Source organism: Synchiropus splendidus, chromosome 4, assembly GCF_027744825.2.
Source record: "Synchiropus splendidus isolate RoL2022-P1 chromosome 4, RoL_Sspl_1.0, whole genome shotgun sequence".
Taxonomy (NCBI): domain Eukaryota; kingdom Metazoa; phylum Chordata; class Actinopteri; order Syngnathiformes; family Callionymidae; genus Synchiropus; species Synchiropus splendidus.
In genome coordinates, this window is record NC_071337.1 from 26,674,149 (window position 1) to 26,701,982 (window position 27,834).

At 41.8% G+C, this 27,834-nt stretch overlaps 2 protein-coding genes across 4 annotated transcripts; one reads left to right on the forward strand and one right to left on the reverse strand.

The window, feature by feature from the left end:
* Positions 1–27,827, reverse strand: nup37 (nucleoporin 37). Of its 2 annotated transcripts, XM_053863805.1 has the most exons (11): positions 27,583–27,827; positions 25,819–25,960; positions 14,678–14,856; positions 14,493–14,614; positions 8,459–8,531; positions 8,053–8,147; positions 2,252–2,342; positions 1,110–1,291; positions 988–1,038; positions 237–330; positions 1–170 (listed from the first exon to the last, which is right to left on the reverse strand). In XM_053863805.1, exons 1-11 carry the CDS (start codon positions 27,805–27,807, stop codon positions 57–59), a joined length of 1,368 nt encoding a protein of 455 aa, XP_053719780.1. In that variant the 5' UTR covers positions 27,808–27,827; the 3' UTR covers positions 1–56. The 2 variants fall into 2 exon arrangements, with proteins under 2 accessions (XP_053719780.1, XP_053719779.1); XM_053863804.1 differs by lacking the exons at positions 25,819–25,960; positions 27,583–27,827 and adding an exon at positions 15,723–15,798 and having other exon boundaries at positions 14,678–14,870.
* Positions 16,002–25,578, forward strand: parpbp (PARP1 binding protein). 2 transcript variants are annotated; one of them, XM_053863802.1, is made up of 11 exons: positions 16,002–16,097; positions 16,333–16,506; positions 16,829–17,062; positions 17,129–17,224; positions 17,388–17,558; positions 19,659–19,813; positions 21,765–21,948; positions 22,041–22,222; positions 23,007–23,088; positions 24,571–24,727; positions 25,019–25,578. In XM_053863802.1, exons 2-11 carry the CDS (start codon positions 16,357–16,359, stop codon positions 25,309–25,311), a joined length of 1,704 nt encoding a protein of 567 aa, XP_053719777.1. In that variant the 5' UTR covers positions 16,002–16,097; positions 16,333–16,356; the 3' UTR covers positions 25,312–25,578. The 2 variants fall into 2 exon arrangements, with proteins under 2 accessions (XP_053719777.1, XP_053719778.1); XM_053863803.1 differs by lacking the exon at positions 16,002–16,097 and having other exon boundaries at positions 16,249–16,506.
* Positions 27,828–27,834: the final 7 nt, after the last annotated feature.

The window sequence follows — 27,834 nt, forward strand, 5'->3', positions numbered from 1 at the left end:
TTTATTGAAACTGGAACCAGAACAGAGATTCAGGAGACAGGGAGTAGGCTGCATCTCTACATCTCAGTCATCCAAAAGCAAAGTTTTCTATCGCCCCCAATCACACAGAGTGGGAGTGTCCGGTGCCAGCTGAGGCCTGAGCCCACACTGACTGACCCAATGGTAACTGGCTGAAAGACATCGGGAGGTGAAATCAGTGCTGAGGTGGGGATGACACGGAGAAGTTACCCACTGACCTGCTGGTGACTGAGGTGGTGGATAAGCAGCTGACTGTTAATCTTCCCAGGACATCCAGTGGTGGCAAAGAGTTTCTCGTTGGCCCTAGACCACCTGAGCAGAGCAATATTAGTTCACAGTTACACCGATTTGTTTAAGAGGTAATGAAATGAGACTGAATAGAAAATTACATTTATTTTGGATTTAATAAACCAACAGCTTTTGAATCCTTGGATACCCAAGAACCTTTTTTCCCCATCCTTACACAGTATATCCACTATTGTGAACTCAGTGAACTAAAAAGAACAAGAATTCTGCAGTCATGACCACAGGTGTGAGAACAAGGGGTGAAATAAATGCGAAGCAGGCTGTGACCAGGATTCCATCATAAAAAAAAAAAAAATGAAAGTAGAAGTAGAAGAAGAAGAAGTACGACTTTCAAAAACCTTTTGATTCAGTTCCTGGTTCCAGCTCTGAAAACGCGAGCTGGGACCATTTAATACCCCAAATAGTTCCAAGAACTGAAAAGGGTCCTACTGTACAAAAGTGGCTGTAGACTCTTGTCTTGTATGAGAAAAGCTGCATCACCTTTAATCTGATTTCAGATGCAGGTCTGGTATGAAATAAAACTGAAGTGTTCTGTCCACAGATGAGGTGGTTACTGTATTTTATATTTTTAAAAAGTTCATACAAAGTTCGGTATGAAGACTTCTACTTCAAGATATCTCTGAGACCAGAATAACCTTGTATTGAATGGACGTGAACTCTTACTTGAACAACCGTGCCTTGTCGACATGAGCTGGTCTTTTCTCCTGGGGGTAACTGTAAAACAGATGATGAAGTAAAAAAAAAAAAAAAAAGGCCTCGGTATGAGTCCTCGTAATTCACTTTACCTGGAGCGAGTCGTGTCCCAGATCAGCCAGTCGTTTCCTGCAACAGCGCCGACTTTGATGGTGTTGATGAGACACCAGTCCGCTGACATGAGAGGTGACTGGCCACAGTCCAGAGATAGGATGGCCTGCTGGTTCACCAGGTCGTAGAAGCGAATCGTGCCCTTTTTCTCTGCAACCATTAACTGCCAAAAACATAGGTTCCAGTGTTAATGCAAGAAATAAATAAAGAAAATCCAAATAGTGTAATGACTCTGCAAAACAAGATAAAACTAGCTTCTGAAACCTCCATCGTTTACAAGTTGACTAAAAGCATACAGGAGAATCTCTTAGTGGATGTGCACGTATATGCTTCAGTAAGTGGCTAGTACCAGACTGCGACAATATGGTTACATTTCAATGAAGAAAAACCAACCCGAATCAGTGGTTGGAGTGTTTTCCTTTCTACTCTATGACATAAGTGTTCATCAAAAGATCACCCACTTCCGTGGCAAGCACCTCATTCAACGCATACCTTCATTGCTAGCTATTTAAATCCACAATTTCACACATTTGTGACTTTAACAATTTGTAATACGAACGAAATCCAATATTCCTGTTATCTATAATTAGCAAAACACCTTCCAGAGTCCGTCAGACTTCAAAATGACACATTTCAGTGCTTCAGTTGGACTAGAGTCACGGTACATCAGCACTCCTGAGTCGTTTGAAGAAAAGTGACAAGAGACTCTGCAGCAGCAGATTAGGTCTGACCAGGTGTAAGAAATAGACTTATTTGCCAATGTTGTGTTCGTGTTGTGTATTCAGTTTGTTCTTCACTCAGTCTCAGTCACGAATTCAGGTTAGGTGGTAACAACTACAACAATAGTTTTTGCTGATGGATATATACAAGTTATAAGAGAGTGTTAAATGACAAAAAAAAACAAAAAAAACAACGTAAGTTGGCTGGAAAATTCATACGAGAATTGAGGCACAAAAACATTACTTGAATGCCAATCGTCTGTGAGGCACACGTTACTCGTCCAGGAAAAGAGAACAGACTCAAGAGTCGTAACTGAGCAAAACCTTTTGTGATTCGTCACAGAGCAGCTAGTTGTGATAGCTGTACCTGGTTGGAAAACCTGGGCAATAAATCTGAGTCTCACCTTGAAGACTTCCTCTGGGTGCCAACAGACACTGACCCCGGGAGAGCGGAGCCGTAGAGCAATGCTTTCATTTGCTTCCCAGTCCCAGACTCTGCAGACAACAATTATGAATAAAGGATGAGCTTTATCAAACCAACGGTGGTGTGCAGGTGGAAATTAAGATGAAACTTTGAGGCACCATTCTGACAATGGGAGGGTTTTTATGGGATTTGACCCCGAAAGGGGTACAGGAGCAGAGAACGAATAACACTCTTTTGATCAATTCTGACCCATTGTTTTGGGGTCTAAATGGTTTGGTGGAATCAAAGCAGGGGTTTTTCGTGTTTGTCTCTTCAGTCAGGCGGCTCTTCATCTGGGTGAATTGAACAAAGGCTGTAATTGGTCAGTCCCAGACCTTGTCCTATTTTGAGCATCCTCCCTAACCAAACCCTTTGTGTCTTCCTTTATAGAGTCCAGGAACCCCACTAGTTGTCTTCCTCTCCTTTTCCCGTTCGTCTTCACTCACTGTCTCAAAATCATCTGGCCACTCTGAATTCGTCTCCAAACAGCGCCACCTCAAGGGACAAGGGCAGACAACAGCGCATTGTGCGTTCTGCTGAGAAGGTGATCGGTGGCAGCTTGCCACCTCTTCATGACCTGTATGTCTCCAGGACCCAGAGACATGCAGGTCGGATCAGAGCCAACCCTTCTCACCCTGGACATTGACTTTTTCCCCTCGATGTCAGACTGATGAATTTGTGATTATTTATTACCGGTAGTTACTTTTTATTTTATTGTTTGCTTGTTTATTGTTATTATTATGTTTTGTTCATTATTGCATGTTGTTCCAAAGCACTTCCCTAGTTAGTGGGATCCTCACTGACCTTGGCAATAAAGCTGATTCTGACTGTGGAACAGCTCCTCATGAGAAATTCTTATTTATGTGGTTCACAATAATGGATCTCTGACACTATCCGATGAAAGCTTCCTATGCTTCTGCTGTTCGGGACAAGTCATCATTGTAACATACAACTGACTGACAGTAACACACAACATAAACACAGGCTACGCACAGTTACATGTGTGTAGCTTGTTGTATGGGGAAAAAGGGACAGAAATTCCAAGAACTCATCATTCATCCATCTTCAGTAAACCAGTGCTTAGACCTGTTCATGGTTGCGGGGAGTGCTGGAGCCTATTCGGTGATTGGTTGCCAGTCCATTACAGGGCACACACACCATTCACACACACCAACACACATAGGGGTAATTATAGAGGGTCCAATTGATCCAATGAATTTGTCTTTGGGCTGTGGGAGGTAACCAGAATACTGGGAGAAAACCCATCTGCATATGGGGAGGACATGCAAACTCAGAGCTGGATTCAGAATTTCTTGCTGAGAGGCAGCAGTGCACCCAGCACCTTTACAATCTCTGTGAAATGAAAGAAGAAATACTCAGTGAATTGCATCTAATGAAACAATAATGACACCATGTTACACACAGCATTTGTCGTGTGAGGCAGCTACAATGTGCTAGAGGAGGTTGAAATAAGCATTCCATTCATTCATTCACACCACGGTGCTGAAAACACATACTGTATGTGGACATGGGAAGAGGATAAACAAAGAACCTACATACATACTCACACCAAACCATGCTTCACAGAAGTCGAACCAGAGTAGTGATGACAGGGCAACATCACTTCACCTAACAGGTCACCTCCACATATGCAACCGATTCAATTCACTTCTGTTACCTCTACCACGGCTGTTTTCGCTTCATTTATAAGCACAACACAACAAGTCGAGAAATGGGCAAAGTGATGACAAATTGTTGGTGATCTGTAGTTCCATTGAGTAATGTTTCAAAATTCAACTAGACTTTATAAAAACAGCTTGTAACCAAACCAATCAACTTTTATAAAAGTGTGGTGACAAAACTTTTTGTTTTTGTAATTTTTTTGTGTAATTGAGGATTACTTGAAGAATCCGGAATGTAGAGCGAATGTCACTGGTGGTTTCGTGGTTACAACACTAGTGCTATTACTCAAGCGGCATGAAGAGGATTCCCAGCTTTTGCTATCATGGAAGTGGCTGTTTTTGTGTGAAAATTAGTTCCTCGCTGGAGAAACTTTTCAAGTAATTCAATTAATCTGCCGCAGAATACTTATACAAAAGCGAAATTTCAAGATGCTGATCAAAGGAAAAGGAACTCTCTTCCTCAGTCACTCTATAAGGGAAAGGGCCAAATTTGGATTAGAAAGCTTTGATAGCTGAGGCAGAGGGGAGAAGCAAGACACTTGCCTGAGTTCGCTTCATGCTTCGCTCACATTACAGCAAATATCCCATTGTGTGCAGCTCACTGCCATTCATTTTCAGGAGTGTACAGCCAGGTCAGCTAAAGACAGGTTTGCCAGTCACAGAAGAGCAGAGCTTGAACAGAGAAAATGAAACAGCCTCCACATTCTGCAGCTAAACCCACAGTTGAAACAAGTGGGAATAATGGCTAATCTAGTGAAGTCAATTCTTTGGATTTTAAAGGTCTGAGACAGCAAAAACAGCTGAGAAACACCATGCAAACATGAGCACAGATGTAATGAATCACTTGGATGGTGAGAGATGTGGTCGCTGAGACTTGGATCCACTGTTTACCACATCAAGCAGACAAGGAGAAGGAAAGGTGGATGGAAGGGCATGCTGATGAAAGCTGAATGTGTTTCTGGGTACAGTGGTCGGAGGACAAGCACAAGAAGAATTTAAGTGCTGAGGTGAAGGCTGGCATTTAAAAAAAAAAAAAAAAAAAAAAAAAAAAGAAAGAAAGGAATCCATAGCCATATCGCTTACTGGATAGTACATATTTTACATACTTGACTGGCGTCCACTGATCAGTGGAACAAAAGTGGATCATTCGGTTTAATCGGCATCACTGCAGTGTGAAACTGGGTTAACCAGAAGGTCATGCGTTCAATTTTCCAGACCATTAAGTTCAAAGCCTCACGAGGGGTCATGAGATGTTGCAAGATTAGGGATACAAGAAGGATACAGATACATAAATCTGATTGAAAAGCTGAGCATGTGTAAAGAATCAATTTGCCATGTACAGACTTAAGTACAGCACGTACAATACAACAGAGCAGAAAAGAACAGCAAAAAAGAGAATGATCAGATTATGATGAGAAGGAGAAAAAGAAAAAGAAAGACAGACCACACCAAGAACACAAGGCTTAAATCCTATTCTTTTAGGCCAGGTGCCAACAGATCTCAATAGCACACTACACCACCAGCCTCCAAACTGTGGTAAACCACCTCACCCTTCACATAGAGACACTGGCTCCCCAAAACAACATAAACTTTGCCGAACAAGGTGAAAGATGTGAAAACAAGCGTGACTGCCTCTAATAAAACAGTGTAATTGCACAAGACTACAATGAGCTACAACAAGAGGTGTCCATGTACAACATGGTTCAAAAGGACACCCAGAATCTTTTACTTTGCTGCCTAAGTGATAAAAACATTGAGGTTTGTTGGTTTTAGGCAGCCCCTGTTTCCCCAAAGCGGTGAAATCTGGAAATTTTGTTTGTGCGGAGTGATACCATTTATTGAAGTGAGCAGTGTAAAAAATCCAGAGACAGAGGTGAAGTGGTGAGACTAGAATGAGTAATCCCATCCACCGGCCATGTATGACTGTCCTGACTAAAATTCATTTTAAAAAGTGGCAAAAGTTACACAGTTGCGAAGATGGATGCAACTGACACTTATGTCAGTCTTGATGATGAACCAGATGCAGTCTTTAAAAGGGCCACATCTGGTATGCAAGCAATAGGTTCCCGGCCCCTGCCTAACTATCCTCTACGCACCAACAACATTTCTTATCTTCTGAATTAATAGCATGCTTCAGATGGAAGGCCAAAGGGCCAAATCTGGCTTATCTAAGATCATGCACATGGGCAGAGAGCTTTGGGATTTCCTGGACAGTGCACAAACCTATCATAGGGAAGACATAAACAGCAGCACAGTTTAGAGTCCACAGTTCACCCCCTCACCTTAAGCTAGAATTGGAATGATCATTGTACTAGCCACACGTGTATCTGTGTCAAGTGCAAGTAATTGTGATTTACATCTTCATTTAGTCGTTTCTTTCCAAATGTGTCAAAAGTGATTTTGTACTGAAAACCAAGCAAATATACTGCTTTCTGTACTTACACAAGGGATAAATACATTTTGAACAGTGAAAAGAAACAAGTTGCTTATTTGTCAAAATAAAAAAAATGTATGTTTGATCAATTTAAAACTTCCCATGCTCATGCTGACTTTAGGTGGGACTGGAATACTAAAACGAAACTCCAAATGGTGATTTCAGCCACAAACTGGACTCTTGACTGTAATAATGTGATTAGCTCACTGTACATGACGTTAAGCAAAGGATAGAGGCGAAGAGATTAATGTCTAATACAGGACATCACACTTAAAACCATATACAGAACGCAGCTGCAGCAGGTGTGCCTAGTGACGTCAACTGCAAACCCATCAACCCCAAATCCCCTCAGTGGCCTGCAGTGGCCGCTTTTGGTCTGTAGGTGGCATATTTCTCCAAAGACTCACTACTCCTTCACTGAAGCTCAGAGGTGTTTAGACTCCATGAATCAAACATAAACTTCCCAGAGGAAGTAGAGTCTGACTCCCCACCTAGATGCAACAGCGTCAGGTTGCATGTTGGCAACAACAGCGTTCCCACATCTGCAGGGGACAGTAATGACAAAGCTAAGCAAACTTATAGTAGAGGCAGTGTTGCCAAAGGCAATAGACAAGAGAGGTCAGGAGCCTTTACTTGCAGGGCTACACTTCCCTCTCTCCCTTTACGCAAGAACAGTTTCCTCCTCTCAAATCAGTTTGTGTGGGCTGACTGGAAGGTCCTCTACTGTTAACTTGATCTATCCCTTGTTCCATTTTTCTCAACATGACAGAGTTTAAATCTTTCAGCAGATGGAACAAACTCTTATTTTCTCTGGCTGGTTAATATAGAAAGTAAAGGAGGAGAATGAAGGAGATTGTTTTTGGACGTGTGCAATCTATGGGGCAGAAGAAGGCACTGGGGGCAGATGATGATGATCAATAGTGAAATGCTACTATACAAAAGCAAAGATTTATTGGGTGTTTGACAAGGGAGTTGAAGACCAGTATAACTGTTTCAATATTTTAAATAGCTCACAAGTTGTTGAATAACCAGAATATATTTAAGGTACAGAATATGTGTGAGCACGTAATAGAGTTAGAAATCAAATTTTCATCAAATGCTCCAAAACTTTTCATCGCGTAAAGGGGGGTATATAACAATAAACAACAACAGGATTAAGAACATTGATGCGAGCCCTCTTAGGTTTTATAGCCAAAAACACATTGGCGACAGGAGAACGTGGCTGAGTAATGCAACACAGCAACTCAGTTGCTGCAAGAACCCCGACATCCTCAGGGGGTGTCCCGCAGCTGACCCTGGATACTGACACACCGTTTCCCTCCTCAAGCATTAATTGAAAAGGAACATTTAGGGACCAAGTTACAAGCCCCCCTTAAAGAGGAAAATCTTTCTACAGCTAATTGGATTTCCATATTTAACCAATTAGCAAAAGAGCTACAAAGCAGCTCTGTGCTTACGCACAGTCACACCGGAGCATGTTGTGCTTAGCATCATGTTTCACTGTGGAAACACTGTCAGGGCTTTCTGCACCATTAACAGAGAACAGAACTCAAAATCAGAAGCCGGGAACACACACACACACGCACGCATTTCTACACACTCTCGTGGAAATAAAACAGATTGGACCTGCAAGTGTGGTCATCACTGACAGAAGCGATTTGTTTCCCCTCTGTGGGTTCAAACACCAAATGGTTAATGTAGCTGGTGTGGCCCTCCATCAACTAAGAGAGAAGAAAAAACAATACGTAAGCAAAAGTCAAGAAACATTAAATTGATAACAGTCGTTGACGTCTCAAGTTGTTTTTTTTTCATTTGCTGATTGACTGGATAACATCAACTGATATTTCACCATTTATACACCAAGAAATAAGTGGCTGCACAGCAAAAATGAGACAGATATGATACATAGCATGAATTGTGTTCCAACAGTCAAAATTCATTTTCATTAAGTGCATCCTTGTTTTTGATCGGAGCCATGGGGGACACCAAATGACAAGTGGAACTGCTAAATGTGCTCCAGATGTGGCACTACCTTGACTTCCTGCCTATCCTGAAGATCGGATGTAAAGAGGCGGAGCTTTCCGTCACCTGCAGCGGTGCAGAACCTGTAGAAAGAGAGGAAAAGGAAGTTGTAAAAATAAAACAGAGGTGGACTGTTTCGGACAGAATGACAGATGACATCTCGCTTTACACACGCCTGCAACCACAGCAACTGATGCCTCCAGGGGAGAGCACATGGTGTGTGTGGTTGGAAGCTGGATTCTGATCTGTAGAAACCTGCCAACAGCAAGTAAAGATAAACACAGGAAAACAGAATCCTCACGCCATTTGTACACACATATCTGTTGAAGCAGAAGCCTTTCCCTCAGATCAATCATAGAATATACCAGCAGCGGCAATTATTTACACAATTACACTAACTCGCTTATGGCAGGAAAAACACACACAAATCTGCAGAATAAATAGACAGTGTTTCACACAATGTAACACCAAGCACAAAGATGAATTGCACTGGAGGAATCTGTTATTGTGGATTAGATTATATGAGGGAAGGTCTTCATAACCAACAAATTAGTTGACGAATTTGAAGCAAAGCACGAAAAATAATACAGTCTGGGGCCATGGTTCTCAGCCAGAAACAACTCACAACAACGAAGGTAGGAGGAGTGTGCCACACGAGGGGAGGGACAAATCAATGAATAGTGTTTACCATGCATATCCAGCAACCAAAAGCGCTTTACACCAAGTCAACTATTCTTGCACTCTATTATACACTGATGGCAGAAAGTGCAGGTACCAAATGCTGCACGTTAATTGGTTCAGAGTGTGACCAAATTCCGTCGGTACTACAGAGAACAGATTTTTACAAACCCATCTACGTGGGACTCGTAGTTGTCTCCACGGGTGTGCGGTATGTACTGTGTCTATGAGTCAGTTGGAACCCAAAGCACAAGTAAATTAAGGCTAGATCCACACGGAAGCGCACATTATCCAATCATTCTCAGTTTAACATTAACACATGAGCATAACGACATTCAACTATAAACCACTCTGAATCGTCGGGGACAAGAGAATGGCCCGGGATGCTTGTTTCCCATGTTTTGAGCATTTTTTTTCCCCACAGAGCTGTGATCACCCACTTTGTGCTCCATCTGAACCAAAAAGAGTAATCATCTTGAATTTCAATTCCATAAGATTCTAATAATTAAACTTGTGGTTGTGCATGGCTTCTTGGTCTAATGTGTGCTTCTCATATGCCCGTAGCACGTCTGTGTTGTATCTGAAAATGAAAGAGTGGCTGAACATTTTCTGTCAACATTAACAATAAGATGAGAAGTTGTTGCCAAATGCACATTGATCTGTAGTGAACGGGAAGAGGCAGACGGGGCAGTGACCTCACTATTTTCATTCTGATTTCAAAAAGTATTGGCTACAGTGAGCACCTACTCCACACAGAACTGGTACGGATAGGAAAGACTCTGTGTCGACAGGGTCTAAAAGTCTTTTCAGTTGGCTCCAATGCCGGCGCCGTGCAAATGAACAATGCATCCACGACGAAAAATACGTCTGATTCAGTCAGAGTCTGCGGCGTCCAAGTGTTCACACGGATCGCTGTCTACAGATGCCAATGTAACATGTGTTCGACATCCTGTTGGAGTGACAAGGACGATGAGGTGAGACATCATATTGGTCCGCTCCAGGGGAATAAGGGCAGTATTTAAGATTTAACACGCATTAATTATAACTATCAGCTGAGTTTGCACCCACTGTAGGACCAGTTTGACATATGTGCTCCAAAGTAAAAGTGAGATCTGCAACAGTGACTCACTTTACAAAAGCCAAGGAAACAGCCAAGGCATATGTGTGTCACGACGTTGTGATTGCATTTGTGGTTAAAGGAATGTGCCACTTCACAGCAATGGACTTAATTGGGTTTAATTTGTGCATTATTTTAAAAAAGAAAAATAAAACACACTGAATAGTTGGTAGTCAAGGATTTTCTTGTTGAAGAAATGATACAACTGCAATGTTGCTGTGCAGTTGGATGCAGTTAACCATGGGCAGAAAGTTGCAATGCGACAAACCATCCGAATCATCAGGAGCAAATTGTCAGCAAGTGTCTTACACAGAGACTTCAGCTTCAAACATGTAGTATAATTATCATTTACTTCAGTAAAATCAGAGAAGTGAATGGACCGCTGCAACACATGGAAAAAAAAAACAGGCATGCAGGCAAGCATCGGACCACGGAGGCAGCGGGGGCAACAATCTCACTTTACAGTCCAAATAATCTTTGACTGTTGTTGAACTACTGTCACCACTGCAGTCATGGCGCAGCTGCTCCGACTGGTAGAGAGGGTTTAATGTCGTCTCAAACAGCCATGAAAATCATCCAAAAGTTGTGTTCTTAAAGGTCAGACTACAGAATCTCAGATGAAATCTCAACCCTCAACAATTTGTCACAACTTCACAGAACAATTCCAAAATGGTAAATGCTTTAAATGATATTAAAAAAAAAAAAACTTGCATCAACTAAAGACCCAAAGACCTCAGTAATCATTGTACCTCCCATGGATTTCGCAAGCAGACATTCAGAATTTGTTTGTTGCCCTTAGACATCAGCTGTTGTTTGCCTCCTTTTCAGTCAGAGGTTTTGGTCTTTCATATGCTGCAGCCCCCTCTTCTCCTCTTGTCTCTCACGCTCTCTGGGCCCCAGCTTGAGAGAAGCCAGTGAGAACACAGCACTTTTCCTGGAAGGCAACAGCTACGTGCAGAACCAGAAAGAGATGGAACCTGAGTGGGTAGTCATCAGCACAATAACATGTGCGTACGTCAGAGAGCTGGCTCACAGGCCCTGTGGAGTAAACTGCAGAAGGCCAGGAATTATCGCTGCCTTTCCCTTTCAATTACAGAAAGCCTAAACACCTCCGGGAGGAAAACAGAGGCTTTCACCTCACCAATTAGAAGGAAACTCTTGCTTTCTAACAATCTAGTTAAGTTACTTCCTTCCTGTCCAAGGCCACCTGTAAAAACTTGGCCGACTTTCAGACAGCTGCGGAGACAGAAAGTGGAGGTGATGACTGCTTTCACACAGCCAAACTGTGTTGTGCTGTGAGGGCCCAAAATTGTCACCAGAAAATGGTTCTAGCATCGATATTTTGATGAAGATATTGAATACAGTATGTGCCTTATCACTCCCAGCAGCTAATTTCTGGCGTTATTGGACCGTCAACTTAATTGAGACGACAACCCAAACATCACTCCCCATGCGTGGCGTCCTTGCTAAACAATCTGAATAGTTATAACGGGCACGTCGAGATCTTAACCAAAACATGATTAGGAAAAGGCTAAAGGCAGACATGGAATATTGACGTGATCATTTGGCATATGATCCACCTGGAGTGGATCATAGAATGAGCATGAGAAACAAAATGACTTGCACCAAACCCAGTGGGACTAAGCCAAAAATCAAGACAGGATATGTTCATGTCAACTTACCAGTAATTCTTGAACAGATGGATTGTTAGTTTTGGTGAGCAAAAATAAGAACTAAACCACAAATGACTTGGAGAGCGCAAATGTCCACCAAGTAGCATCAGTCCACCTAACTCCCAATGTTAATATATTAAATGACCATTTATATAAATCCATGTTATTAGGTCATGGACAAAACATTATTGACCCATTTATGATTTCTTGTCACTTATATATATTGATTTATATCATGAATCTCAACACTCAGAGTAAAATGTGACATTCCTTGATTCCATGCGAGGACTCGAACCATATTCACCCATTTTCAGGTAAAAAGTGGATGTTGTTCAGTGTAGGTGTTGTTCAGCAAACTGGATGTTGGAATCAGGGTAATGGAAAGACTTGTCTGTTAATAGTTTGACAAGGCAATAGCACGTAGTTTGAAATCTATCACTTTTGATGGAAACAGATGACTGTTCTCAAAAACACCTGCATATTCTACCTCAACATATCTATCAATTGAATCTATGGGTCAACTATGGGTCAAAAAATAGACAGTATACGTTCTTATACAGGTTTAATTGCTTAAGTTGTATAGAAAAATGTTGATTGACTAACTTAAACGGAAAAATGGTTCAATAACTCAGCCAGTAGCCTATTAAGGGAGAAGAGTAGAAATTAATGTATCACCTACGAAAACATGAATTGACAAAAACGTAAAAAGGCAGTAGATTCCATTTGTCTTTGGCCGAGGGCACAACTGATCAAATACTGGCAGGGACCGATATGATGGAGGCAAATAGCGATGTAAACTGAGTGAAGTGAAAAGAGGCCCAATAACGGCCGTGACGTTGGCCAAACCGATATATCGATCGGCCTCGAGATATATCTACACCTGCGGTGATCAAGATTTTGTGGGAGTTTACATGAATTTGGGTACAATTCAAATATTGAGAAAACTTTTACGGTACATTTACTTCATGAGATTGTAGAAAAGTCAAAACGGCAATAGTCGAAATTGGAGCAATTACTTTGTCAACTTTGCTGCTTTTACTCTGTGGTATCAGAGATTTTATGCTCCTTGCTGCTGAAATTGATGTCCATATCTGGAATTGGTTTTAAAAACAATGAGTTTGTTTCTTACGAAATGCAGCCAGCCATATGTGGGGCAGAATGATGTGTGATTTGCACAGCCCAATATTACTGTAGAAAATTCCTACTAAGGACCCGGGGCGACCAACAATGGCTCAGTCACGAAAAGTCTTGTAGCATGCAAATCTGTAAACTTGGGAAGTAACTTCAATAGACACACATTTTTTCACCATCTTTGTGAGGATCTCTCATTGTCATAATGCTTTCCCCAGCCTCTCACCCTTAACTTAACCATCCATAACAAATGGTTAACCTTAACCAGCACTCTGAACCAAACCTGAACCCAATTATAATGAACTACTTTTGCTGGTGCTGGTGCAGCTGCAGCTGAAACAAGCAGCACCTGACTGACAATCTACTGATTACAGTCTTCAGACACCTGACCGGTGAAGCTATGAGTGCCAGGCAGGTTGGAACAAAAACCTGCACCCACTGCGGCCCTTGAGGACCAGTTTGGAGACCCCTGCTCTAAACTATATATACACATCCAGTTTCAACTTATCACAAATGCATTTAGAGCACCTTAAACAGACCTCAATGTTAATAAAAGAAAAACTGACATAAGAAGACGATGTAACATGCAAGTTTGTGCAGCGTCAAAACCATGCCACGTCACATTCTCAACCCATGAGACTCATATTTTTGGAGCCCAGTCGCTGTTTGTACGTTATCTCCCTCCCTCAAATAATTTGTTTATCCTCATATTAGATATGGACAACATAAAGTTCACAGTTTCATCAATTCAAAAGGTGTTTGTCATTGTTTTAGCGTCTAGGAAAGTATCACACTCTGTTGTATTCACTTATGGTACCAGCTCCAATGACGATGGATTGACAAATTCTGATGGACATAAAAGTTCAGACCCAGAATGGGCCTTTGTTCAGCATGAATGGACTCCACAACACCTCCAATGCAGCTGGTCATGTCTGAAAAGGGGCCAAAACTAGGGCCACAACAGTGAATTGTTAAAATACATAAAAATCGATGTTGGTAACGACTTTTGTCATCAATTCCTTGTGTTGGCCGATTTTTATGCTGCGCAGTAAGTTTAAATTTATTTGGAAAGTTGGGTTCAGTGTGGAGCAGAGATTGAGGAAAGTCTGTCATCGAGACGTAATCTGAAACATGATGGCTTGGCTGTCAATGACAATAGAAAAGTGTCCTTTATGTGTGTTGACCATGTTCTGAAAGCATGTGTCTTGAGCCGTCATGGACAGAAGACAGTCGCCAAATACAGGTCAATTGATAGGATCTTACATGCCGAGCGATCTCTTTATTGTCCTCGTTCATGACGTTCCACGATAGTTATTGTAGTTATGAGGACATTTAAAACAAAAATCTGAATGACTCCTGCCTTTTCCTGTACATGCACATGATATATGTCAGAAAATTGGATGCAAAAGGGCATGGCTGATATGTAAATATTAGAACCACGGTACCTGATGGTTGGTATCCCATCCAGCCGTGACTCAGGGCTCCAAGCTATAGCGTCCACTCTTAGTTCATGATAGAAAGCATTAAGAACATTGAAGTCAACTCCTTCAATCTCCATATCTTCTTCCTGTTGAAACATCATCAATTACAATTGGAAAGAATACAAAAATTATTTTGGTCCAACACCTACTGGAAATAGGCAGGTAGATACCACCACATACTGGTTTCCGCCATAGGCAAGTAGAGACAAAGGTGTACCAGAGCTAAAAGGACTGAACTCTACAACATGGATGTAGTCATCACATGCCACGGTGTAGGTGGGACTGCGGCTGGAATCCTCCTGCATGGTGTGTATCCAGAGGGAGAAGACTTCAGATCACAACCTACATAAAATAAAAATAAAAAAATCATGAGTCCATGCTGACATTCTTTGGCAAAAAAAAACTTGGATATGAAATTCAACTAGTTAAAGCTAAATATTTAAAAACAAAATATATATAAAAATGCACTAAAGCAGGGTCGCTTTCTAACTAGACTCTGCATCAATTGATCCTCAAGGAACATGACAATACCTGAAGAAAACTAGGCAAAACTCAGAATGCTTTTAACATGTGAAGCAGGGTGATGAATGAATGAAGAATATTAGAGCTGGGTGCCAGGAAAAAAACAGATGAGGAAGACAACCAATGAGGTTGACGGAGATGGTAAATGAAGAGAATAAGAACAATGTGCATGATGGCTTGAGGAAGAGAATTTGGGTGACGAGTTGAAAAAGGTTAAAGCACAAGTGTAAGTGTGGTGATTAAAACAAATATTAAGATCAAACACTACAAATAAATCTGCATCAATTTAAAGACTATAACTCTAATGAAAGACACATTCGTGAGGTAAGATATATAGCACAATTTTAACGGTGGTTTGCTTTTGCACGTACGTTGTTATATTCCTCATTATTCTCAAAGAGGTCAAACATTAACGCAATTTGTTCACGTGATTCAGGCGCAAATACAGTGGAACAGCAGTATATTGTAATAAGGACCCTACAAATTGCTTACTTCGGCGTCATACTGTTAAATACAATGGTTGACAGGAACACGACATATACACACATTCGCCATAGTAGTGTATTTAAGTCGCATTCGACCGACACAAACAGTAATGTAATTGTTAGGTTAGCACTGGTGACACAAACATTACAATTTGGTAAATACCAACACAAGACGACACTTGACTACCTTATATTTTGCTTTTTCGTTCAGTCAAATTGACCGCCGTGCATGGGACGCGTTCAACCCACTTCCGCGTACGACATGGCGCGTACCATTTGGAAACAATGAGGGGTGGTTTTAACGCAGCAATCCCGGCATATTATTTTTTTTTTACAGCACGCCATCCATTAGTATCATCTATTGTTTTTCAATGGTCTATCACAAATACTGTATTTCTTCCACTTGTGGCATGCAGAGAAAGACTTTGAAATAGTGGACGACCCCGCTTGGCCTGTCCACGGTGATTGGCTCATTCTTATGACGTCACTGGTAATTTAAAATTTTGAAACAGCTGTGCTTCGTCCGTGAGAATTTTCGTTGGATTTGACTACATGCGTTCAGGTTTGCAAACAGGTTTCTTTACTTTAGAAAATAAAGTTTTGTTTTATATGTTTATATTATGAAAAAACAGCCCGTAATTTCGCCCGAGTCGTCATCATATCTGTTGTTCCGTGACGTATAGCTACACAACCGTTCTTTGATAAATGTTGACTTATTTCCTGACATTACATTTTGCACATGTTGTTTGAGGTTCAATGGAAACGACTATCATGTGCTTCCCCGCATCCTCCTCTAGGTATTTCTGCGGTCTTCGTAGACAATGGAGAATGTCGAAATTAGTTTCATGAAGATGGTGAAGACCTTCAGAAGAGAGTGCCACCGGGTTTCACGGTCTGAGAGGACCACCGTCCATGGACCAGATAACATGCTGATGGTGCTGCAGCTGGCCATAGCAGATGTCAACAAGAAGGTAATGTTTGTGAGAAATCTGCTCAAAAGCTTTGCTTATGAAATATGTCGTTTACCAAGAGCCACCTGATACTAGTCCTAGTCTCCTGTGTATTCTGCTGCCTGTTGCCTCCAGACACACAATTTAAAGAAAGCATTGCTATTTCAGCATTTGTCCTTTGACTGACCTGACATTGACATTACCAGTGATTTCCAGCTGAGACTGCTGGTGGTCTGTTTTCGCACTTCTGCTGAAGGGGTCTCTTTGCTTGACAAGTGAATGGGTTCACACTGTCAATTACGGAGACTGCTACTTTAACAGTATTTTTTTTCTTGTGTGACAGCAAAGTGGAGAGTTCAAAGTAGCTCTGAGTGATGTCCTGAATGCCTGGAAACACTTATTGCTTGACAAACTTCACCTGCAACCCCCCGACTGTGCACACTTGGAGAACTATGATCTCATCCGGGAAACGTATGAATCTTTCCTGAAGCGCTCCAACACCATGGATCTGGTCGATCTCTTCTTTAAGTACCAACAACTGAAATTAGTGTCTGACCCAGATGAGTCTTTGAGCCCAGTGAGTTGGACGTAATCATGGCGAATTGATATTATATACTACTAACACGTGTTTTTGTATTGCCAGACCCAGGTGTTTGAATTCTTATCAGGCAACAATGGACTCTTGGAGTCTTCCGACTCCTCTGTGCCATCAACACCGTCTAAACACTGTATTGCAAAGGTATGATGATTTGAGATTGCACCATGAACTGAAGTGAAGAGGTTTATTACAGAGCACCATCTGCAGGAGCAACCAGCTGCTGTTCTCATGAGCTATAAAGCTACCGTTTCTCACTCATTCATATGCTGTTGACATTTTCAAGTGCAATGATTTGTGTCCACAGGTGAATGCAGCGGTCCGAAAGGTTTTCTGCTCCTACCTCAGTTTGCTTGTGAATACCAAAAATGACTTGGCGGTGGCACTGACCCTTGATGTTCCCAGCCGGGCACTTGGGCATCAGACGTTTACCGACATCAAATATGCAGCACGGAAAAACAACACATCACTGTTTTTGGTAAGAAACATACAAAAAAAAACCATCTACCCTGAGGGGTTATTCCGTTCATTAGAAACCTTTCTTTCTCTTTATAGAGTCTGCTCTCGCTCCTAACTATTTCTTTACGCTAATTTCCCTGAATTTGCCAGTATGGGGGTTTAACTGCAAATTGGACCTATGATCTCCTAACATCAGAATCAAAATAGAATTTTTTTTGTCATGGTCAGTGGGGGTCCGACCAACTAGGAGAGTGCTTCGAAATAAAGTTCTGTTAATAAATAAAAATAAAATAACCCACAAACAATAAAGGCTGATCACAAACACAAACAGCCTGGTGGCTGAGGGGAAGAAGCTGTTCCATATGTCCAAACATCATTTACATTCTTTGGTTCAACGCAAAGTCGAGCCTCTCACCCACTGGTGTAGTCTAGTTTTTTGAGGCAGGCATTCTGCTGTTCTTGTTCTTACAATGAGAGCAGTTCTTACGAACAGGTTGTGTTCAGTTATTATAAGCCTCACAAGATGGTGGGGCTTACAATGGGGCTGTAAACGGCAGTGTTGCAGTACTCTATGTTGGTCTTGGTCTCTAGACTGGTCTCAAAACCGCTTTTTAGGGCCTCGGTCTTCAACGCATTATTATTTCTGTCTTGTCTCGGTCTTGGACTGGGCACACTCAGCATTTCTATTCAAGATCGACAGTGAAAACTGTCATAATTGGTAGGCCTAACTGGTAAAAGAAGGATTCTGGCTTTATATATCATATTTATATTTTAAACTAAACTAAACAGGAGAATACCCAAATGCCAATATGGTTTCTGAAGACTGTTGTTTGTCAGACTGATGCTGCTTGTTTCAGCTGACACCTGATTGGTAGCGTGTGCCCGCACCCACTGAGGCTCTTTTGTGGATCAGTTTGAGAGTCCTTATATCTGCTGTCTTGGTTGTGTCTCCTGTCTCGACCTCCAAATATCTTGGTCTCGTCTTTGTCTAGTTCTCCAAATGACTTGGTCTTTCCTCAGACTCCATAATGGGTTAACAATTGTGTTTCAGCCAATTGTTAACCCATTATGTAGGCAGGCAGGTGTGCTGCTGTTGGTGCTTTATCATTACAACGTCAATGCGCTGTCTGGGTATGTTCCTGCCACTTTCCGGTATTGCTCGTGTGTTCCCGTCACTTTTCCTTGGCTGTCTGTTCCCAGTGCTGCAGCTATGGAGCTGTCAGATCATGGCTGGTTCATCATTAATCAATCTTGATGCTGGACACCATTTTCAAAACTTAATAACAATGTTGCGTACCTTTGTGCATTTTTAAGACAGAATGCAGACCTTTCCCAGTGGGTATACAGCGTACGCACATACCTGTGTATCACGTCACTGCGCTCACCTATGCTCTCGTGGAGTTGTATTTCAAAACCAAATCATTGTTTTCAAAGAACTTTCAAGTCTCTGTATCACATTCTGAGGCACAACATTCTGCTATTGCTGCAAGGCAACACTCAATTCTCCAAAGTTGCGGGCAGTCTGAGAGGGATGTTCTTGTTGGCCAAATAATGTATGGAAATGTGTGTGGTTTCTGGACTCTTTGGAGAACAAAGCCTCATGCAATGTTACAACAAGCCCATCGCTTTTATTCATGTATAATCCCCAATACGATCCACGTCTTTGATGTGGAGTGGGAGCATCCTGTTTGTTGCTAAATGTTGACAAGCCCCCTCACCGTGGTGGAATGATAGCAGCCAAATTCATGTGGCAATAGCCCTGCTTGATGTAACAAACCTGAAACATGCCTAGGCCCAAGTAACAATCTTGTGATTTCCAAAGACCTTCTGACAGCCCTTTATACCCCCCATCCGAATGTGCACCGAATACAGTATCATTGGATTTTGTTGTTTTCATGCTGAGTTCCATTATTTCTTTGTTCTTTTCTAAACTGCTCTTTTGACTAGGTAGCAACATTTAGGGCATTAATGCCCCAAAGCAATTCCAAAATAATTGACCATGTTTCTAATTTTCTGGAGGTGCATTTTAAATGTCTATTTCTGGACCAAATTACTCCACTTTATTTATTTTTTTTTTTCTATAAAAAGAGGGATTATCTAAAGTCTCTTGTATTTGCAGGCTGTGACATCTTTTGTGAGAGCTATCCAGCTCGGAGGGAAGGGCTACGCTCCTCCTCAGGAAGACCCTTTAAGGAAACACGTCAAAGGCCTCTCAGAATATGTACAGTTCATTGACAACCTGGAGGAGATTCTGGGTGAAGTTCCTGACCCAAGGTATGGAGAGCAAACGTGACCTGTTTAACGTATGCACACACCACACGATGGACAGACACATGTGTTGTTGCACAATTAAACCCTCCATTACATAGCGCTGCAATGGTAACTTGTGAAGCAACGAAGCCTCAAGTGTTACTACAAATCATTGATTTTTTTCTTTTGGTCTGAAGAGTTATTAATGAAAAAGGCTATGGCTGAGAGTGGATATTGGTCACTCTTTTCTTAAGCTTATTCTGACTCTTTCTCTTTTTTTCTCTCGAAAGAATAGCAATTCCTCATCCATTTGAATGAAATACTGGGCTGTCTTTAGAGTGGCATCTCTTATATTTGTCTTTAACTTGATTACTTTTATACAAGTGTAATTATGTGTTATTTCTGCTGGAATAGATAGACTTCTCATGCAGAGATGTGAGAACAGACTGAGATGGCATCTGTTGTGATGGCGGCTAATGCTCCACTGCAGCTTAGTATTTTCTTCTAATGACTCCCTTCAAAACATAGCTTGATAAAATTTGGCTCTCCAAAACGTCTTGTCTTCACTCCATCAACATTGGTCTTTGTAAACTGACATGCAGACTTTTTGCACACTTTGATGAGTTATCCCCCAATCGGAATTTCCACTGATCCTTCCCCATACCGTTGCAGATTATGGTTTTCTTTTTTCTCTTTTTTTTTTCATAGAAGACTTTGGCAGTACAACAGAAGTAAATATCAAAAAATATTTGGCCACTCAGTCATTTCAGGGCAGAGCTTTTAAGGCGCGACGATGGCTTCACTCAGCTGAGCCATAACAACGCATTATGATGTTTGCGTAGTAGTGGATTAGACTTGCGTTGCTCCTCTGAGGGTTCTCAGTTCATGTAGACAGACAAAGTCGGCCAACATGTGTCTTTCAACAGCCTGTGCCGTTACGCTCTCAATGGAGTACTGTATTTCCTCATACAAACACCTTCTATGGCGAGTTCAGGCCCCTTGTTCACTGAACATCTGTTTTCCCAAATGATTCTGTTACTGAGCCCTCGCAAGAGAGCTGCGTCAGGGTTGGACCGCCACCGCTCCACCTCAATGTGATCCTTCCCTCTTCATTGCTATTGCCTGTTTTAAATATACAGATGTGATGTGTTGTTATGACTTTTGGATATGCAAGCACACTTTGTGTGAACATTAAGGAAAGCCTCCCTTATACTTAAAGCCTGATATTTTGGATGGCTTTCTCTATTGGGGAGATTTGTTTTGTAACCATGGAACAACTTACAGGTATCACTTAATAAACCTGGGCTGAGTCAATGTCGTAGCACTGGCGGTGTCACCAAAAGGACCAAGGGAATTTGTGTCTGTCAAATGTGTTGTGGCAACAAAACTGCACTTGGATGCTGCTGTATGAATTAATCCTTCAGTTCAGCAAACACCAACTTGACCCAGGAACAATATGAATACCATCTTGGGATAGTATTTCTCCCTTTCTGTTGTTCAGCTGGAGTTGCGGTCAGAATGATGTGCTGGTAAATAAGTACCCACCTCATCATCGAAGGGTTGAAAGGGGTACTAAGGTTTGGCGCTGACACCAACTTGACATCACCTACACCTTCTCCCTGAGGTGGACTCACTGTCACCAATGCAGTATTTAAGACTGACAGCTGAAAGGTGCACAAGTATTTGCATACATGTTCAAAGAGTAGCATGCAAGCTAAATGTGTAAGTTCAACGTCTTTGCCTGGATCTATGAGGATGCTTGCTACGCAGATTCACATTTCTTCAATCGGTGACCTGCATGGAAGCAGAACATGCCTGGTCCACCTCCATGTTTTCCTTCAATCACTTTGAGTCACTCCTCCTTACACTCTAGAGTTGCAGTGCTACATCAAATACCCTGATATGTCAAGGTTTCACCCATGTCGAAAGTAGCGCTTTTGTGTCATTTTCTGTTTTTTTTTTGTTTTTTTTTCAGTATTTGTGGAGCAAGACTAGTTTCAGCCATCAAATCTGCACTTGTGAAAGGATGCTGTAATGGAGATGCAGTAAAATCTGCTGCAGAGGAAATGGGCAAGCAGCTGACGGACAGAATCTGCCAATTACATGAACTCCAGAAACGGTCGGCTAATGTAAGCGGGACAGGAATAAGTCCAGCAAGGGTAATTGACTCATAGCTTCCACTCTTCAGACTCGTAACTACTTTGCCTAACTTGTTGAAAATGACTGCTATTGTGTTCTGTTGTTTTACCAGCCCAAGGCGTATGCAGTTAACCATGCCACTGCGTACGGCGGTAGAGACACTGTGAAAGTGCTGTTGGCATTGCTGGATGAAGAAGCCCTCGCACCTCCTTGTCAAAATAAGGCAGATCTGTTGTCTGAGGATCAGCCCACACTGAATGGAGCTCAGGCCATCTGTGTTCTCTCATTGTTCAGGTCAGTTCATATAAGGTCAGCTTATTTTTGCAATAAATTGAGTTGCTACTAGGACAGTGCACGTCAGACTGCAATGGTTGTTCAAAGCGACTAATGCTGTAGTCGATGTTTTATCCCTGTGCTGATTTGATGAGGCTAACGCCACGGTTTCCTTGAGCTTGCGTGATTTTACAGTTGGGACTGCAGAAGTAGTCTCTTGTGAGACATTCATTTTACTGTTCTTTTGCAAGAACAGTCTGAAATTTTTATTTTGCTTTCTTAGTACTAAAACTTGCAGGGTTATTTTATTTTTATTTTATTTTTTTACATTTCGATGTCTCTTGTTTTGACAGTCTTTTCTTGGCCTCTTTGGAACGCAGTTGTATTCTTAACTTGAACTTCCGTCCAAATAAAAATAACACCAATGTTCTCCATTCAATTATATTTATCTGCAATAAACATTTTCCTGCTTTTTATATTGGAAAAATGAAATCATCCTTTGAATAAGAAGACTTGTCCCTCAAAATGACCACACAGACTCAAAGTAGGGAAAACCCCTGAAACAGCAGTGAGACCATCATGTGACACTACAACTCTTCACATTTTGGGACCCAGGCCCACGCTGGAATCATTTGTGGTATAGAGAGTTTGTTCAATGTGTTGACAGCATGATTGTGTAAAAGGTGTGGATTTGTTTAAGCTTATTTTAGTGTGGCCATGAAAGGTTGTTGTTTTTTTTTGTTTTTCCTCTTCAGCCCGGAATAACTAACAATCCACATGTCTACGCCTTTTATTGTGACTGCAGGTCCCCTGAAGTGTCCACTGGATCATCTCCAGAGCCTCTGAAGAACAGGGTCCGGAGCCGACTAGACCTAATCAAACCCAAGGTAACATGGGCCCCCTCCGAGAGACCCAAACCCACACCAAAATGACTTCAAATTGAATCAGATGTATAAACATTGGGAATAATGTCTTGACATCCTGTAATTTCTCCCCGGTATCATATTATTTATTTAGTTAGCTGAAGCTCACATCTTAACCAACCGTTTGCACAGCTGCTTTTTAGCTCTTTACTGTTGGTCTGAAGTTGTTGCCTGAAAAGCAGACTGCTCTCAAGCTAATATCAAGTACGAGTCATCGGATGATCAAGACAACAAATTCATTTTGACTTTGAGTCTGTTTGTACCTGGATTAGCTTTCCAACGCCCCAACAACTACTGAATCACCTCAGTCCCACCAGCAGCACTGACCACCTTCAGACTTTGAGGTGATTATGAAGTAGCTCCAGTGTGAGAACTTCTCGTGAACATATATGCTAAACACATTGTGTTAAACCGCTTCACTTTATGTGATTGCGCTAGCAGATGTCGTTTCAGCTTCCCACACTCTCTGCCTTCCTGTTTCAATGTGCTGTAATGGTCCCTGGGCAGCTCACCGCTTCCTGAACTCAGAGAGCGGAAGCTTTCTGCATCAATTTCACTTTGAAGATGCCATATCAGTCGGTTAACCCAGCTAGGAAAGGAAAACTTTTCAAGGTTATTGTTTTCCGCTTGATGACTTTCTTCAAAACTTGTGCTGCCGGTTTCATTTTGCAGTGACGTCAATATGCACACAGACAGATGGAGAGATTTCCCTTTGGTATCTGTCTTTGTATATAAAATCACTCACAACACCAAAGAATCCAATTTTAATGTTTCTTTTTCATCACCTCATTTACTTCTGATTTTACTGATTCTTGCTGTGCTCCCATTATTGGCCTGCGATGTCAGTAGTGGTGCACCTGCTGTCTGCTCTGAATCCAGTATTCTGATATTCAAACAGGAATGCTTTGGTCTGGTGTTTCCCACACCGCGTCAGATGTTGTTCGGGTTTATTTTTGGCACCCGGAAATATAAGGGTCGCCTGACCACATGGTGCCACATCATGAGTTCACTTTTTCTAATTGGATTAGACCTCAATTACAGCTGGCCATATTTGCTTTCCCCTGCCTCCCATTGTTTCAGGGTGACTCTGATATGATTTGCTGGAATGCAGACAGATCAGTGCATAACCTTTAATTCATAACGGTAAAGCTTTGATCTTTTACTGACACTCATTTCTTCTCAGTCTTCGTTTTTAGTCTTTTTGTTGCCTGGTGACGTCCTTGAATGGAAAAGAAAGGTAGAGGCTTATGGCCGACAAATTGATAATAGCCAGGTTCTAAGTTCCACAATCCAGAAAAACTCATAGAACCTCAAAGGAAATTTTTTTTTTTAATTTGTTTACTCTGATTCTGTAATGCTGCTAGCACTGGGTTTTATTTTTCATATGCAGATTATCGTCATCTTTCATAATTAATTCATTTATAATTTTATTGTATTTTTTTGCAGCCCACAGAAAAACTGATCCGATCCCAGTTTGCCTGCACATACAACGATGAGGAACTACCACTTAACCGTGTCCTGGACTTTCCCAGTACAAGCCAAGTGCCCACCTGCGTTCACCCAGCACCCAAAATCACTCCAAGAGTAGCTGAAAAAGATGAAGGTGAAGCACCACTCTCAACTTGTAAACAAAGATTTTGAGAAAAATCAAATGGAAAATGTCTGCGTTTTGAATTAATGCATGTTGTCATTATAAACCTGTCCAATTCTAAAGTCTTTAAAGTAACCTTTTCTCAGGCCACCTTTCCTCCCTTCCAACAGTTTCTGTGCTACATGTTAGATTTCAGCTTGGTAGTGTAAACATGCAGCCTGCTAAAAGCAGCGCCTCACGTCGCACTTCCTTTTTCCTGCCAGGTTGTCATGCTTGTGTTTGCTTTCTCTCCAATCTCTTCAGCCAAGTCCTCACAATGCAGTGAGTTGATTGGTGCACAGCAAGGAACCGTTCTGGGAGCAAGAAGTGGAAATGGCCAGAAGCAAGGTGTCGGCGTAGGAAGCAGGAAAAAAACTGCACCACAAGAGCAGGGCAAGGGCAGTAAGCGGAAACAAGCAGACTCTGGGCATATTAGGGGGTCCGAAAATGAGCCCCCTCGAAAGAGACCTCTCTGTACCAAGTCTGTAAACAACGCCTTGAACAAGAAGAAGCTGATAGCTGGACAGGGGAAGTTGACCAGCTTCTTCAGGGTCTGACCTCAACTTCTTAAAGTCACAACATTATCGACTTTTATTTTTGTGTGTATTGACTTAATTTGTTAATGGTGTTGCTTTAGAAATGTATATTTAATATTCCATCCTCAAACAGCTTTTGGATTAGTATTTCTGCTTAGAAAGTGAGCTTTTTGACTTTTTATTAATTTTTTTTTTTTTTTTTATGAAACAAAACATTTGCTTTCATATTAATCCACAAGTAGCTTTCATAGTTTCTGACATTTTTTTTCTGGCAATAAGCAAACAAAGATCTTGACTGGTTTTAAATAAACTTTTATTTTGTCTTCTTTGCTGATACATTTCATTTTTACATGTGTGCCGAGTGTGGTCCTTGTTTACACCTCCCAGCAGGGACGGTACACTCTCCCTATCATACACCGCAGCACTAGAAAAAGATGGGGGACAACACAAAACATCTGATATTGTTTTATACATGTATGAGAGGCAAGGCATTGCTCAAAGATCTGAGCTAAATGGCGTGATACTCACCATCCAAGTCAGTGTCTCTGCGATTAATCTTTAAATGGTTGTCTGCTGGCAATCTGCTGACTCTACGGTCGGTCATCAGAGGAAGACCTCGGCTAAATGCTGCGGTCAGTACAGGAACACTGTGTCCGTTCAGCCTCATATCCTGAAACAATATTGATACATTGTTAAACGTGACTAAAACAAAATACATGATCCAAATGAATGGCCCAACTTTAGCAGAACGCTAAATCTCCCTTTCTTTCAGCGCAGGTGTAAGATCCCTTTATTCAACAGCTGATTCAGGCCACAGGAACCCCCTAATGGAACAAATGTGTTTTCCCTTCTTTTATCATATCACAGTGGCCTGTTCTCTTCCAGAGCCGAGGTTCACCCAGATGGCTTTGCTTTCTTCATTGTGGCTGCCTGTTCCCCATTATAGATAACCACCATGTTCATAACACTCGGGAGACTCAACCGCCAAATAAACTCCTCACACATCTGAGCCAGAGGTCTGAGGAAACACAGATATATCATCATTCTTCCCACTGTAGTTCCAATAAAACTTTATAGGCTTTTGATTGTTTGACCTTTTCGGCTAATAGTATTTCCCGTTTTTCCGATACTATTTTCATAGCTTTGTGTGTGTGGTGTGTGTGTATGAGGCGTTGTAAAGGATGCAGGCCAATTGACAGGGGTCGTGTATCCAGTTGCAGAATGGAAATGTCGACAAAGATGCTCATATATGCGTGTGAATTATCGTGAAGCGCCAGGATGTTTCATCTTGGTGTTGGAGTTGTAGGGTCACTTAGACTTTGTTAATAAAATGCCGTGCTATTTACCCGAAACTATGGTTGAGACCAATTCGATATTCTCCCTTTCCCTTCAGCTACACAAGCGAGGGGCAAGGTTGCTAATGGAGTGATGAAACTTGACGCAGTGATCCTGATGATGCAGTGTCCTGAGTGTCGGGGTACGGTCTCGGCTCGATCAGTCTTTTCCTGTGAGCAACCATTTTCATGAACACATCCATGAGTGTGGCCTTCTGGCTCCTGCAAATGCTGGCATCATCTCACAAAGCTTCATCGCTTGTTAAGACTGTACTTTACTTTGGTTGCTCCACATTTCTCCATGTATTTCTGCATTGCCATGAATTTTTCTTGCAGGAGTCTGGTGGGCCAGTCTAGAGCTCACCACTCTTGTCCAAGATATGCAGTGGTCACACCAGCAGAATCTGACTCCACATCATCCAAAAGAAGAAGCTGATTTTCAGAATAGACAACATTGGTTTGAAATGCCCACATTTGATTTTGATTGGCTTCAAGGAACATTGTCTTTGAACAGCGTCACCGAGATTGCCACCACTATTGCTTACATAAATAGTTTAGTCTCATGTTAAAATTTCCCAACAGGCAATCATTTGCATTATGTTTTATCCCCATGCAAACTTCCAACCACAAACCTCTGTTAGGACGAAGTGACCGCCGGTGTAGATATATATGTCCACCAGATGGCATGCTGCTGTTTCAGCGCCAAAAGATGAGGATTCAATACTTCCCCATCAAGAATGCTTGTTAAAGTAATCTTGTGCTTATTATTCGCCATTTTAAGCAAAGAAGTGTTCCCCTCACAAGCGAGTCAAAGACCTGACCCCCTTCCGGAATCTCTACCTTGGTTAAGTGTTCAGGCGCAAAACACAAATGCAGGGTGCAGAGCCACTTTTCTTGATAATCCTTTTCCTTACAGAAATCATCTGGCACTGAAAATCTTCAACAATACTGCACTTACCGAGATGACAATGATTCTTGGTCTCTTTTCGCCATTCCTTTCCAGGGTGAGGTTTGGACTCTCGACAGTTTCATCCCCTGGATCATTGCCGAGCAACGATCCCAGCCTCTCGGTCTCTGTGATGCTGTCATCCATTTTATTCATCGGCATGGCCACAGTGACCAAGTGGCTGCTCAACTGCGAGAACATCACCACAGTGAACAGTACAGAGTGAATGGACAGCATGGTACCTTAAGGGAAGATGACACAAGT